This window comes from Lissotriton helveticus, chromosome 12, assembly GCF_964261635.1.
Source record: "Lissotriton helveticus chromosome 12, aLisHel1.1, whole genome shotgun sequence".
Classification (NCBI taxonomy): domain Eukaryota; kingdom Metazoa; phylum Chordata; class Amphibia; order Caudata; family Salamandridae; genus Lissotriton; species Lissotriton helveticus.
This window is the reverse complement of record NC_136073.1, coordinates 825,439,403-825,454,651: the sequence shown is the minus strand read 5'-3', so window position 1 is coordinate 825,454,651 and position 15,249 is coordinate 825,439,403. Positions and strand designations below refer to the sequence as shown.

The following is a 15,249-nucleotide window of genomic DNA, read 5'->3' as shown; positions in this document are numbered from 1 at the left end:
TAAGCTAGGAAAACTTTTCGGGACAATATAGTACTACTAAAGAATCAACGTACATGTGTTGAGAAATGAGTTTTAACAACTTTTTACTGATGACATTACAGAAATTATAAAACGCTCACCAAAACTTATTACAGAATCAGGAAACAGACTAGTTCTGAACCCTTACATTAGGAAAACAATACTAATTTAAAGCACTGGCCTTTGTTCACAAAGCTGTAGTTTTCAATATCTGGGAACAAGTCTCCTAATGGCATAAGTACAAGCTGCAGGAGCACTCAGTTTCTTTAACTTCACCCCAAAATGTTCTCTCAATGTTTGCTGGAGGTCTTTGGTGAGAGGAGTGATCCTTTGGAACGCTTGGCCACTTCCTGAAAACAAAGGATTCCTCTAATGCCATGTAGGCACTGATTCAAAAAGAGCAGATGCCAAATTTGCTTCCAGTTCGTGCTGGAGCCTAACAGACTATCTGACTGGCATGCTATAAAGATTATACAAAATAAATAAATGAAAAATATGGGATAGAACTGAGGCCTACGCCTGATCTATTTGGTAAAGCTTATCTCCGTTTCAAGAAGATACTGGGACATTACTTTCTAGTGCTAGCCACATGAATTATATTAAACATATGTAACAAAACACAAGGTCAGATTACAAAACTGTGCTGTCTATAAACACAAGCCATATGTCACTGGGAGTGCTTCTGGCTATTAGGACTATCTAGTGAAGAAAGAAAAACAATCTTTGCCTCACACCCATTGGCATAAGTATAACTCACGCAGAAGTTATCGCACGATATCTTTCTTGTCCTGCGGTGTCCCAAATTTGTGCTTTAATTGTTTTTCCATCGACCTGGATACTCCTGGTTGCAAACTCCACTCCGATGGTGCTTTTGCTCTCAAGATTGAATTCATTGCGTGTGAATCGTGAGAGGAGATTACTCTTCCCGACACCAGAGTCGCCAATTAACACAACTGTAGAAAAAGAGAATAAATTATTAACGTACATTGAAGGCATAACACACTGTTCTCAAAACCTACTGATGTCTTCACAGTCGTGTTTTAATAAAGCAAGACAAATCATCTCAGTGACACTGCTGGGCACTAGAGTAAGTGTAAAAAGTTTGAGGCATAATCAATCAGTACAAGTCCAATCACATCAGAATTGTGTAACCTAGTTTTATTTCTTCATCAAGACCTTCTCATCATAGGTCACCAGCAGGACGGGAGCCTAAAGACTGTTTTGAAGGTTTCCAGAACTAGGGGTTGCTGGTTGCGCACTCAAAGCTGGGTTAACGATATTCCAGAGCCTGGAGCATTGGACTCCAAGGCCCATATTTAGCAAGGTTTTGCATCAGTCTTGCGCCATGCATGGGGGCTCAAGGGTGATGCAAAACCCAAGTTAAATTAATCAAGCCGTGCTTGAGTGGCCCTGCATTGCTTGATAAATATAGAGTAAGGCAAGGCAGCGCAAATCGCTGCCCTGGGAAGGCGTTCCATGGGTGCAGCATGGTTGTTCCCACGCATCCACTCATGGATTTTGACATTCCCAGATTTACTATTAGTGGTAGAACTGGGAATGCGTCAAAAAGGCTACACCTCCCCAGGTGAGGCATAACGAGGCGAAAAATCTTTACTTTGCCTCGTTTTTAGGTCTCGCTGGAATAGCATCCGAAGGATGCGTCCAGCTGGAGACGTATAGCTGCCCGTCTCGGGGGAATTAGGGACAAGAGGGTGTTACGAGCTTTTCATGCGGATTTGGGTGCGCGAACGCGCACGTCCAGCCCCGCGCCGCGCACATCCCCGGCTCCGATTTCTTGAAGTTGGCACACATGCTCGCTCACACACACACCCTCCCCCCCCACAGTCATCGGCCTCTTTTAAACACACGCGCATACACACAGACTCCAAGACACACACACACACGCACACTCACACACATACAGAGCCCCCCGCCGCAGCTCTTAGTGCAAATGGCGCCTTCGTTGGAGTCCCTCCCGGACTCAAGACAGCCAGAGAATGCCCCCGAGAGCCACCAAGGCGAAGCCTCACTCACCGGCTTCCTTGGTGCGGCGGCTCTCCTCTCATCGGCAGCTGCAGGGCTCGTCTATGCCGGTTACCACGGGCTCTCCCTCACTCGTGGAAGGCGCCGGCAGCAGGACTCTTCCTCACTCCTTCTCAGGGCAAGTGCACCGGGGCGCAGGGTAGGCTCCTGCCTGCTCCGGTGCTCAAAACAGCCGCGGCTCTTCCGTGGGAGGCGGGGTAGGCTCCCGCCCTCCTACTTCCGGTTTCCGGTTGTCCTGCCCGGCCTGCCTGACTTCCTGGTCGCAGGCCGGCGGCGATGTTCGGTTTGACACACGAGGGGTAGGCTCCCTCCAGAATTTAATTATAAAGCGAGGTGACACTCGCTACAAGTGGAAATACGCCGCAATTTGGGGCAAATACCGGGTGGGCACCGGCTTGGAGCTCCACGCGCTTCAACGGCAAACACAGCGCTCTAAAGCGCTAAGGAGGCAAATCCCGCGGCCAATGCCGGGTGGGCACCGGCCTCCTGCAACAAAGCACTCCCAGGCGCTTCAGGGAAATGAAGCGCTCCCAAGCGCTAGGCAGGTGAATACAGCACTCCCAAGCGCTATAAAACTTGTCGCTTCAGAGCCCCCACATCCTAAAAATCTCACCACACACTGGAAGGGAGCAGGCTCTGGGGTCATCGGTCTAAAGCACTTTTCTAGTAAAAACATTATTCCACACAAACTGTCATCCAGAGACCCAGTACCCCTGATACTCTCCTGCAGCACTCTCACCACAGTGAGACTCGTGTGAAACCAATGACGTGTCAGAGGGAGAATGACACCAAAGGATAACAGGCAGAGGCTGCCCAGCAGAAATGTGAACCTATAATCTGCAGAGAATCACACACACACACACACACATACATACACGCAAACACATAAACACACACGCACATACATATATGCACACGCACGCATGCACACAAAGTCACTGAAAAAAAAGGACAAATTAACACTAGGTATCAATTACATTAAACAATGTTCCATGTGTAGCGCTTAACACAAAAACGAATGAATAGCCCCTGACAACTATCCAACACTGCCAGCTCTTTCCTGTATACCCGACCATATTGTATAAGGCTATTAAAACAGAGACTTTTTATGTCGATCCTGAGCAGCGCATGTGCTGCTCTTCGAAGCACGCTGTATTCAGGTATGGACTTGCTAAGATAAGCTTGCAGTTTTGTCCTATCGCTGAAGGTTGGTAGGTTGGGGAAGAAGTGTCTGGGGCGTCCTTAAAACAAGCATTTGCAATGCAATAGGTCTCACTTTTGCGAGAGTTTAAGCTATTAGCATTGTAAATGACAATGCCTTTTATTTATGTTTTAAAAGCAAAAACATAAATAAAAGGCATTGCCATTTACAATGCCAATAGCTCTAACTTTAATAATGCGAGAACTATTGCATTGCAAATGCTTGTTTCTACATGTGCTGCATTCTGCAGCACACGTAAAAGTGGAAAATGCCGCTCAGATTTGTTTTTGTGTGAGAAGGCAACCATTCATGCAAAAAAAAAATCCTGCATACAAAGCAGGCACCCATGCACCATGACGCACGTGCGCCTGCGTTGGCGCTAGGCTGCTAATTGTGAGCCAGCACATGCAGAGGATAGGAATGCACCATATCTTGATAGATATGGCACATTCCTGCCCTCCCTTTTTCACAAAGTGCAACAAGATGTCTTGCCGAGTTGAGCTGCGTCAAAATGTAATAACTACGGCCAACAATTTTTAATTATCTGGATGTTCCCTAATGAAGCTTGTGGACAATGGCAATAGAATGCGGTGCAGACTAAATTGTAGTTTGAAGTCACATTTTGCAAACTGCTAGAATCTCTGTTTCGGAAGGACTTCTTGTGGTGATCTGTGTTAGGAACAGTCAGCGAGAGCCTAGTTTTGCAACTGCCGCCATCTGCCAGTGAGCTTTTCTCAGACCTGTATATAGGTTATATTTCTGTAGTGCAACTGCACAATTACTAAGGCCTGTTTACAAGACAGTTTTTGTAACATGGACATTTGTTGATTGGCAACCTTGATCATGGCATTCATTCTGAAGAAACAATAAATGGTCTACTTCCATCAGGCTTCCCCAATGAGCTGCTCAAGAGATACTGGTGAATCTCCAGCTACCTCCAAGCTCTCCTGCATGCAGCACAGCCTAACAAATTAGAGGTTTTTGTTTGATTGTATTAATATATGTATACCAAAGTTAAAAATTGTATTTGTGACAACAATGTGTATTTTCAGAACTCATAAGCTGATGTCTAGAGAAAAATAGTTGAATTTCTGAATTATATTGAAAGCAGTTATTTGAGTGATAAATCAGATGGTAATGGAGAGAATTATTATGATTATTATTACTGTGATGCCCGGGGCATTGCAGCTATGGGTGGTATGTATTACCCATCTAAAGGCATTCCAAATTGACAAAGTTATTTTTGACATTGTTGCTGGCAAGCCTGATGCACTGTGGGATCACTGCTGGTATTGTTGCATAGGTTAGCAATGTCTCATGGTGTCACTTCTACAACACCAAAACTAGTAGCTCGGGATGATTTTCATTGAACAAAAGAAGCTCTTATTACAAAAAAGGTTGAAGACTCCCGATTTACATAAACATGAAAAATTGATTTCTTGTGTTCTGTGAGCCAATTGTTGGGAGGGAACTACGCTTGTGAGGCAACTGAAAGAAGAATGCTGCGAGGGATCCCTCTGATTACCAGGATCTGTTTTCCCTCACTTCATGTAGGGAAAATGTACATCTGAGCACATCATCAAGTTTGTCTTCGGGCCAATTTTCTTAGATCGGGTGTACATTCGGATCTAGTCAGCTTATGTGTGGAAATGACCTGACAGCGCCTAAATATCTATACCACTGTGGGCATGTAAATAAAGAACAGCAGAGGTGCAAGGACAGGTCACTGTGCAGCATGGTATATAACCAAACCAAAGGAAGGTTTACCAGAACTGAAGCATATTTTACTTGTAAAAATGATTGACAAACGTGACCACTTTGCTTTACTTCTACCATCACTTCATTCCAGTTCTACTTAACACAATCACAGCTAGAGAGGGGAACCCAAACTGTCTAAATAACAATTACACTACAATTCGTGTATTCACTTAGCAAGATGAATAGAGAACATGTAGTTCAATCACTTGACAAGATAAGATAACCCACAGGTAACACTCCTTCAACACAAAGGTCACGCAGAGAAAACACTGCATGAAGGCACAACAGAAAACCGAATGCTTGAACATCAGGCTATGAAAGTTTCAAATCCCAAAGCCTTGCATTCCTTTCAAAAAACACTAACCCTACATTCACACATACTCACCTAAGGACCTCATCCACTATTCGCACAAGGGCGTCACACACAAATACAGATAAAACATATCGGTTTCTATCAAAAACCGAGAATACAAACATGGAAAGAAGCCTTCTAAGCCTTTAAACCAAGAGTTTGGGAAGTGTCCAGTGAACTGCACGTGGCACCAAACTATTAGTATTCATAGTGTATCATAACTCATAGTAGCGTACGAACTCTGTCTGCACTGTACCAAAGTAGTCTAAAAAAGCATACCATAAAACCAGATAAGACTATACACTCATTCATATTATACCACATAATGCGATACCATAGACTTGCTCAGTTCAACCGCATAATCTACACATCACAGGAGCACTACACTAAAATTATTGATGTGTTATAAGGAAGCCTGTATTACCAGGATAATCTTGTGCTATACAATAACCACCTATTATTATCAGACATCGTGAACATACTCTCTTTCTCGCTCGTGCCCTCTCTCCCCCTCTACAGTAGTAACACAAACTTCTTTTTATGGTTTTGCCTGCCCATCTCATAAAGTTGGCCCGTATCACATGTGGCCCCATCAGGTAGTTTAGATGTTTTAATCTGCATCGTTTTGCTTGCCAGGATTGGCCTGCTGGGACATATAGTCTCAATTTCGCTATTCCAGCTTTAGTACTACAAGTCCCAGCATCCCATGCAGTGTTGGCTGAGGACAGAACACTGGATGACGGCGTTCACCACATGACATGCGCCAGTTGTACATCGCCCTTTACTCTCAGCCTCCCCTATGGATACTATAGGGCCATCAGAGGCCCTCTGGGACCCTCTCGTTGTCTCTCTCCTACTGTTATGTATTGAGGGCCTGGCTGAACACCAGAGTGCTCGTAGACCTTCTTCGGAGGGTCGGGGTCGGGGGGGGAAATTGTATTCCTTCTGCAATCACGCCAAATGCCTGGAAGTCCCGTCCCCTTTCTGTGGGCACTGGTTCTTTCGTCGTGAAGCGCTTTGCTTTTTATTCTATCAAACACATTCATCCTTTCACATCCACCCATTTATCCATTCTCCATCCATCCACTCACACATACACTTCCCTAACCACCCGTTTACATTAACCCCTTCGACGCTCATGACGAGCTCAGCTCGTCATGGAGTTTCCATCGATTTCAATGGAAATTACATGGGAGAATATCAGGTGCCTTAGCATCCAAGTGGTTAATGCACCCAAATACTAATCCACCCAGTCCTTCCACTCGTCCACCATGTCCCCTACTACCCACCTTTTCAATAATTCATCCCTCCGCCCATTGTATAACTGAAGCGCTGGCAAAAGGAACAAGCAGCCCAAATGACCAAAGAATGATAAAAAAGCAGCGCAGCGTTATAATTTGTAAATAAGTTTCAGGAAAATTAGAATGGAGATATGCAAAACAAACCACGCCCCTTTTCCAGAGCGTGTGGCGAAACCTACAGTAAAGTAGAATGCTGAAATGCTGAGATGGTCACCCTCGGAAGAGCACGGCGGCCCTTTAAATGCTCCATTGTCTTGGCCAACACTTGCGCTAAGGGAATTAGATACTCGCGCCTTTTTTTTTTTTTAAACTCGATACTGAGGCCCCTCGTTTGGGTGGCAGCACCTCAGCCTCCCCCAGGGGGTTCGTACTAGGCGCTGCATGTGCTTCTAAAATGATCGCCAATTTACACACGTCAAGGGTGCTAAACCCGCACTTCAAGGCGCCTTCATAATTATGAAGATAACGCCACCCTCGGTCTTTGAGGATTCGCTGGGGGCGAGTGGAAGGTGGGGTACACTGGTCGCACAAGCAACAAGAATGTGGTGTGGCCATGTCCTCCCTTCCGCGCCGGTCTGCCGTAGCGCGGAGGAAGCTGGCGCTGAACACTCAAGGCTGGGGTGGAAGGGGCGCCGTGCAGACCCCAGAGACGGCGTAGGGGACCTTCGAGCCACCGAAACAGTCACACTGCTTCGCTCATGGCCGCCGCTCATGCCCTCCCTCCGCTCCTCAGGGCGCCATCCATCCGGCGCTTGCTGCTCCGCTCTTACCACACGCCTACGATACGATCCATGCAGCAGGCAGTGAGTAAACACGCTTGCAGCTCCACGGAACCGTTACCGTGAGTCGGCCTTCATTTTGGGCGCTTCCCCAAATGTACTTGTGGTTGTGGTATCAATGGCTGAGTCCGGGGCAGAGGGGCATGGACATTCAGCAGTCAGAGAACAGGAGGAGGCTGAATCGCTCGCGGGTCAAAATGGCCACAACAGAAATGAGGAGGCGTGTTGACTACCGACATCCAATTAGATGCGATCAGGGAGCAAGGGCAAGATTGAGTCCAAAGGCCCATGTCTTCTAATCAGGCGATTATGACGTTTTCTGTCTCGAGCCTCGTGAGCCGATCTGGACGGGGAGGCTAGCTTTTTGTTCTGTGTCTCTACACCCAACAATGACGACATGTTCCAAGCAAAAACAAGCAGCAGAGGTCCGTGGCGGAGGATGAACCTCGGACCACGCCATGAACAGCACCATGTTTCTCCGAGCCGAAGCAGGAATGCCTCAGAGAAACGCAGCGCCATTTTGGGATTCGGGGGCGTGTTTTTCTTTCTCTCCTCTTCCCATTGGCTGGAAGGTAAAATTTCAGCCAATGGGAAGAGCAGAGAAAGAAAGTAAACCCCCCCCCCCCCCGAATCCGGGCTTGAACGGAGTGATGCCCCTCTCCTCCAATGGCTGGACTCCGTTTAGGAAGCCAGCCAATGGAGAAAAGGGGCGGGTTCAAGCCCCACACTGTAAAACATAAGATCTCCCCAGCGAGACTAAGCATGTGCAGCCTTCGCTAGGCGGAGACCTAAAAAGGCTTTGTTTTGCTGTGCGCAAAATGGAGCATATTAAACACAAACTACTTGACTTTCAGACATTTGACAGTGTTTCTGGAAAGTATTAATGTGCTTCAATGTTAAACAAACGCTTTAAATGCTCATTAGTTAGAGAAAGCAGACAGGTCTGTTTGTACCTACAGACTTCCTGACAGAGCTTTTGAAGCAAAGCAGCACAGGGGAAGTGAAAAGACATACACTTGGCCAAAGAACACTGCAATCAATCGCTTTTAAGGAAGCAGACTACCCCTTGCCCCGTAGTCCTATCCTTTGCAATATGTAGACAACACACACAGGCTCCGTTTATGACAGGACCCGCTTATCACCGGCAGTAGAGCTGTCCCTCTCTTGCCAGACAGGCAAAGCCATTCTTCATTTGTGCCAGACAGCAGAACTATCCCAGGCTCAGCAGACTCATCCCTCGCTCAAGGCAGACAGCAGAGCTACCCTTCACTTACAACAACCAGTTGAGCTCCTCCTCTCTTGCCAGACAACAAACCTATTCCTCACTTGTGCCAGACAGCAGAACGATATCAGGCTCAGCAGACTGATCCCTTGCTCATGGCAGACAGCAGAGCTATCGTCCCCTTACCGCAACCAGCGGAGATGCACCCCGCTTGACAGACAGCAAAACTATTCTTCACTTGTGGCAGACAGCAGAACCATCTCATGCTCAGCAGACTCATCCCTCGCTCATGGCAGACAGCAGAGCTATCGTCCCCTTACCGCACTCAATGGAGATGCACCCCGCTTGACAGTCAGCAAAACTATTCCTCACTTGTGGCAGACAGCAGACTGACCCCTCAGCTCAGGCAGACAGCAGAGCTATCCTTCACTGACCACAGACAGGGGAGTTCTGCTTTGCTCTGCTGATTTTACCCTGACATGTTGCATACCGGTCAGTGCTCTGGGTTTTGCTCTATACTATTAATTTCGGGGTGCCCTGGAAGAGAAAGCCTGGGGCACCAGGGCTCTTGACAACCGAGAACAGGGATCCCTGGTGAAACGGATTCCAAGACACAGCTCTAGTGAACCAAAGAAAGCAAGGGGGTAGAGACCTGTGGGTACCGAGAAGGAAGTTCACACGGATTCCAAGAAACAACTCTGGTGAACAAAAGAAAGCAAGGGGGGTAGAGACCTGTAGGTACCGAGAAGGAAGTTCACACTCAAAGGTGGAGAGAATTGAAGACGAGATACATGGCTATCAGATGGCAGGCCTGTGCCATAACAAAGAAATCAGGAAATCACGACTCCGAGTGGGGTGGCTGGGGCAGTGTTCTTCTGTAACCCTAGAGGGCCACTGTGCGTCCCGTCCTCTTCCAACGGGTCCAGCCAGTGCTTTGAAATCCGGGTTTCCATTTCCGCGTTCTAGAAAGCTTTAAAAGTGCACCGCATGGCGCTTTACACAATGGAAAGATAACGCACTTCCACCCCATCGTTAAAAGACACACATCCCGACAGGAAATGTTTACTCCCTGTTGGATTATCTCACAAATCCCATGAGTCAGGCCCCGATATCAGGGCTGAGCATGTGCTGCAAGGGTGAGTCACTGATGAACCCCAGAGCTCCCTGGTTACTCCATATAGCTCACAAAATACATTCGAAATAACCCCTGTGGGGGTAGGAAAAGAACACCTCCTCTTAAGTCCCCATGGTACAAATGAATTAGACACACAAAAACGAATTCCTCTACTGCTCCGATTGCAAAGGAAGCTAAAACAGAGTCCAAAGGGCGCCTGGATATCTTCACAGACACCTTGCAATAAACAAGGCCCAGCTCTCCTTGAACCGAATGTCCTGCCGCCTGACTCAGCAGGCCTGGGTGCCTTCCAATCAGTGCCTGCCTGCAAGAGCCCATAATGGCTGCTTCCATTAGGGACATCAGGCTTCGCTCTGGTTACCCACTTCAGCCTCTGTGTGTGACTGTCTTTCGCCTCAAGTATAGTCAACTCATCAGATGCCTTGCTTATTTGGTTACATGTCAGTGGTGGTCCACCTCCTAAAATTTGGAGATAACTAAATAGAAATATTTTTATTGGATGCTGGTGAGGTTGAAAGAAGTCAGGAAGCTGTGGCCAAATTGCAGAAACCACAGTTTAAAATCCTTGAACGCATGGAAATGTCCATTAATAAATTGTCTGATAATAAGATAAAAGGAACCTGATCAATAGTGCCTTGTTTAATTCAGTAATAATATTTTTCTTAAGTGCTTCCGTGCTGGTGACCTTACAAGAAACAGAGATAACATTGAAGAGTATAAGGAGCGGAGTAAAGCCAAACATTTTAGAAACTGAGACCATATAGATACTTGCAGAACATTTAAAAAAGAGCAGTAATAGACGCGATAATTCAAACAGGGGCAAAAGAGATGCATTTAACCGAAATATTTGGGTCATTTATTAGTGAAGTGTGACTCCCAATATGATTGTTCGAAATACTGGTCTAATCTGTGGCCTTGTGACCTAAATGCAACTGCCAGTGGCTGTGGTCTAATCCCACAAATCCACTATACCAGTGTGTACCAGTTTGAGAAGAACTGATTGATTTTAACAAACTTTTGTATAAGTCTCTAAGCAAAAAACATATTTTACATATTGTATCTCAGTAGCACTTTCAAAGAACATACGTCAATAAATTTGATGGCCAATGGCGCCAATTAATGCCAAAGAGTTGTCTAAATTATGAAGCAAAAGGAAGACAAATTAGGAGTCGAGGAAAGTTAAATTCCATAGTGTATTATGCAATTAATGCCTAATCCTGTAGTATTATAAAGGACATCTTTTAACACACAGGGATGTATATTGAAAATCTAAAGAGATAAAAATAAGTAGGATTAAACACAATCTGAAGATCGCATTCAAATTGTTCTAAACCAAACATAGGTAATGCCAGTTTACTAATATTGTCTTTTCTACCTCCATAAAAAAACCGTTTTGTGATAAATGTTTAAAGTTTTAGGCTCAGAAGACAAGGATTAAGGGAAGCCCTTCTTTTATTTCATGCAGCTCCAAAAGGTTACAGAGCTGAACTTCAACTTCGGGATTACACTAACTTAACAATATAGGACCACTGGAGGCACCTTTCTCTTAAAATGCACCCCTGCAGATCAGCAAGGTTAATTACATATTTAGTATATCTCACTAGGAGTTATGATAATATACAAGACATAAAACGTGAAGACACTTAATATGGTTGACTTGTACAAACTCAGAGTCCCATCTTGAAACACCTGCAGATTCAACAGCAACGTCGGTGAGGCAAACATGATTTTTCATCGAAAGTGAAACTGCGTTTTCAAGCCAAACAATTAACTATTCTTTCATCATGTTTAATTTACATCTAAGCAAATAGGTTTTTGTCATCCAAATAAAAGGATTTGCTCAATCTACTATTTGTAGATAGTAACACTTTAGCATACCCAAATACACCAATAAACAGCTGAAAGGAGATTGGGTAACTTTTGTGGAGCTCCCGCCTCTTTGCTACACTGATGTATTAACTTTTTAGCAATTTTTGATCTGCTTGAAGAACAGACTATTTTTGTTGAAATCTGGAAATTCTTTAGCGAATGGGTTATATGTCATCAAATTAAAATCTACCATTATGCTTAAAACACATGCAATTCGAGTAGGTGTGCCAATCCTGACAATTTAACCACATATAAAAAACAATCTTATAGAACATTATCTCGCAAAGTTTTCCTTACGTTAACCGCATTTTGCAATACCAACTCAAACTTTACAATATGGCATAAACCACTACCTCGATGTTCAACATATTAGTTGCTTAAGATTTACAAATTACTTAGCAACACAAGGTGCCCCAATAATCAAAATCTTATGGACTCTGCTGTGATCCTGGCTCAAATAAAAGTCAGAATTTTTACTTTAACATTCAAAAACCTGGACGTCATGCAATTCACCTGTTTCAGTGATGGGCACGGTTTTCAGATGATCTAAAAAGTCTCAAAAAAGGAGGAGATATTCCCAGAGTCGATGAACAAATTTATATCTGAAAGTCCTACCTTACCCCGTTCTGATGGTCCAATTTTCGACACAAGAATGTACACTATGAGAGCTGTATAAGACCAAAAGTACAAACACATCTCAACCCTGTGCAAATCATCAATAATCTATGTGTACATCTCTTCATAATATTCATGACAACTTTAAATATTCTTAAAACTGTCTTTATCAAAAAGAAAAAAGACGTTTGGGTCACAATACAGCTTCAGGTCCACTCTGATCTTTGGAATTATGGAGGAGTCTGTAAAGAACTAGGTTTTCAAGCCTTTAGGCCAATCCTCTAAACAGATGAAACCAAGAGAGCAGGGCCATCATACTGCCATCCTCCTAACTGAACTCATGGCATGCTGCCAAGGCCAACAGTTTAGGTTGTGGTTACACAGTTTCTTAAAAAAAAAAAAAGATTAAAATGCAAAAACCTAGAACCGAACAATTACAACATGATATCAAGTCTCCCATACTTTGACAAAATTACAAAAATGATATTGTCCCACCAAGTAAAGCTGTAAGAGGTTTTCAACCTCAAACAAGCTAGCTCTTGCACCATGGGACTGAATCCGCATTACTAGATGTAAAGGAGAAGCTTCTCTGGATAAAACATTATGGTAAGTTGGTGGTACCTATAGGAGCGTCTGCAACCTTGGATAGTAAACAAAGGGGCAGTAAAATAATTATTGTAGGACTAACATGATTGTAGCTACACTTTCATAAAATGACTACTCATGGCCCAACGCACCCATATTACATCGGTGTGCATCATGGTTAAAAGTGAGCCTCTTTTAAACACACACTTGTTTCCTGTAGCCTTTCATTGAGCACAAAAGAAAGGTCACCGAGTCAATGGAACTGTCAGTCACCGACTGTCTTGCCATCTCTGATCATGATGGCATTCTGGTGTTCCTATAATTTAAAGGAGCCCGGGGCAGGTCCTTAACCCAGAGTATCTCACCACTAACACGCCAATTATCTCAGCACAATGCTTGGTAGGTGTCAAGCTTCGTTAGCGCAGTATGACCTAGTTGCTAGGGTCCCTTGGGGACAAAAACACAATCTCACGCACTAGAGTAGTTAGTGTCTTACTTCCACTATGTAAGACACCCAATAGACGCTACTGCAGACCCAGTGAAGCCCCAATGTTGACCGCAGGAAGCCTCCCAGGAGAAGCCGAGACACTCCTGCAAAATCAAGGCTGCACGTTTCCTGACCTCAGAATGCCCCTGCACAGCCCACGAGGGCACCTATGTGGAACAATAAAGATGCAATAGTGCCTACGCCCTACCACTGCAACACCAATGCCTCCTTCCCCGACCTCATAATGGTATTCCTCCTGCAGAGTCCAGGATTCGCCATTTCTTAGCTCGCCCTAGGCCCCACCCGCAGTCCCTTCCCCATCTGCATTCCTTCAAATGCCCACTTTACAGACACCGCAAAACGGACACATTCAACATGCCCCGGTGGAATACCCCTGTATTCCATATAATGACTCAATCATTAATCTACAACAGCAGTGTCAGGGCGACTGCACATCTCCCATCCCCACACCGCCCCGCCTCCTTCCCGGTAGTGGTCGCAGAGGCACAGCGGCTGCGGACCCGCTACTCCGGCCCCTCCCAGCCCTCTCAACCGCCTCCCTGGTCCCAGGGTCCCTTGCCCCCGTACCTTTGAACAGGTAGTCGTACTCGTCGTCCCGGGTGCCCATGTCCGTGTCGGTCTCCGGACAATGCAGCCTCTGTTGGATCCTGACCCTGCAGGGTGGAAGCGACCAATCACAAGCGGCGAGCAGGAAGTGGACACGGGATGCCAGGCACGCAGCCAGTCGAATGCTACGGCGCGCTGACTGGCAGAGCAGCGGACCAATGGAATTCAGGGCATTAGGAACCGAGTAACGGCCACTGTACGGTAACGCTATTATTGTCAGTTCAACGTTCAACCCGGAAATACATGGGGTGGAACGGTGTACGGTCGGTGCAGCCGGAAGTACAACGGGAATACCTTGCAGGGTCGGCTGTTGTAATTAGAACCTGAGTTGATTATAAATGCTGGAAGGGTACAATAATATGCCCGTGGAGTAGCCGCCGGCGTATCTGTAAATATAAGGGATGAAAACACGCAGGTTCAAGGCTAGGTTCCTGTGAACAGCAGGGCGTAACAAGCGTGATGGGGTTGGAACTATTCTGTAAAAATAAAATGTATGTGCTACTTAAGCCAACGGAATGCCTCGCAAACTTCTGTCTTTAGGAAGGTTTGGTCCCTGGTTTTGGATGAGGATCCAATTGAAATCAATGGAGATGTAAACATGTTAGGGGAAGCAGTTGAAGTGCATTAAAAAACAAGCCCTGGCAAAGCCAATAGGTCTCGCTTATGCTTTGTCAATGTGTTTTAGCCATGTTGTACACCAGTGTGGCTGCTGTTTAGCATGGCTAAAAGTTAGTGGAGTAGGTCAGATTGACGTAGATTGGAGTGGCAAAAAGTGTCATAGTGTGGAGAAGAGTGTCATAGAGTGGAATAAAGTGTAGTAGAGTAGAGTGTCGTAGCGGGGAGTGAAGTAGAGTCTGAGTGGCAGAAAGTAGAGTGTAGAGGTTAATATTGGATTGGAGTGGAGTAGAGAGTTGTGGAGTACAGTGTCATTGAATTGAGTGGCATACAGTGGAGTAGAGTGGAGTCCAGCAGAGTCATAGAGTGGACAGGTTTAGAGTTGATGGGTATAAAGTGGATACATTGACGTAGAGTAGCGCGGCGTAGCGTAGAGTGGAGTAAAGTGTCAGTGGAGTAGAGTGGCATAGAGTGAAGTAATGGGGCATGGAGTGTCATAGAGTAGAGTGGAGTGTCGTAAAGTGGAGTAGGATGTCGAAGAGAGTAGTGGATCACAGTGGAGGTAGGGTGACCACATTTTGAGAAGCAAAAACCGGGCCAGGCCAGACATAAAAGAAGGACCAAAGCCTTTAGTCTAAGTCT

At 45.5% G+C, this 15,249-nt stretch overlaps 1 protein-coding gene across 1 annotated transcript in view; it reads right to left on the bottom strand.

Moving 5' to 3' along the window:
- Positions 1-14,401, bottom strand: part of RAB11B (RAB11B, member RAS oncogene family) — a 41,355-nt gene extending 26,954 nt beyond the window's left edge. Inside the window, exons 1-2 of the mRNA XM_078670292.1 lie at positions 13,954-14,401; positions 776-971 (exon numbers count right to left, since the gene is read on the bottom strand). Of these exons, the coding sequence (XP_078526418.1) occupies positions 776-971; positions 13,954-13,993 (236 nt within the window). The 5' untranslated portion in view covers positions 13,994-14,401. The remainder of the gene's footprint in view (positions 1-775; positions 972-13,953) is intronic.
- Positions 14,402-15,249: the final 848 nt, after the last annotated feature.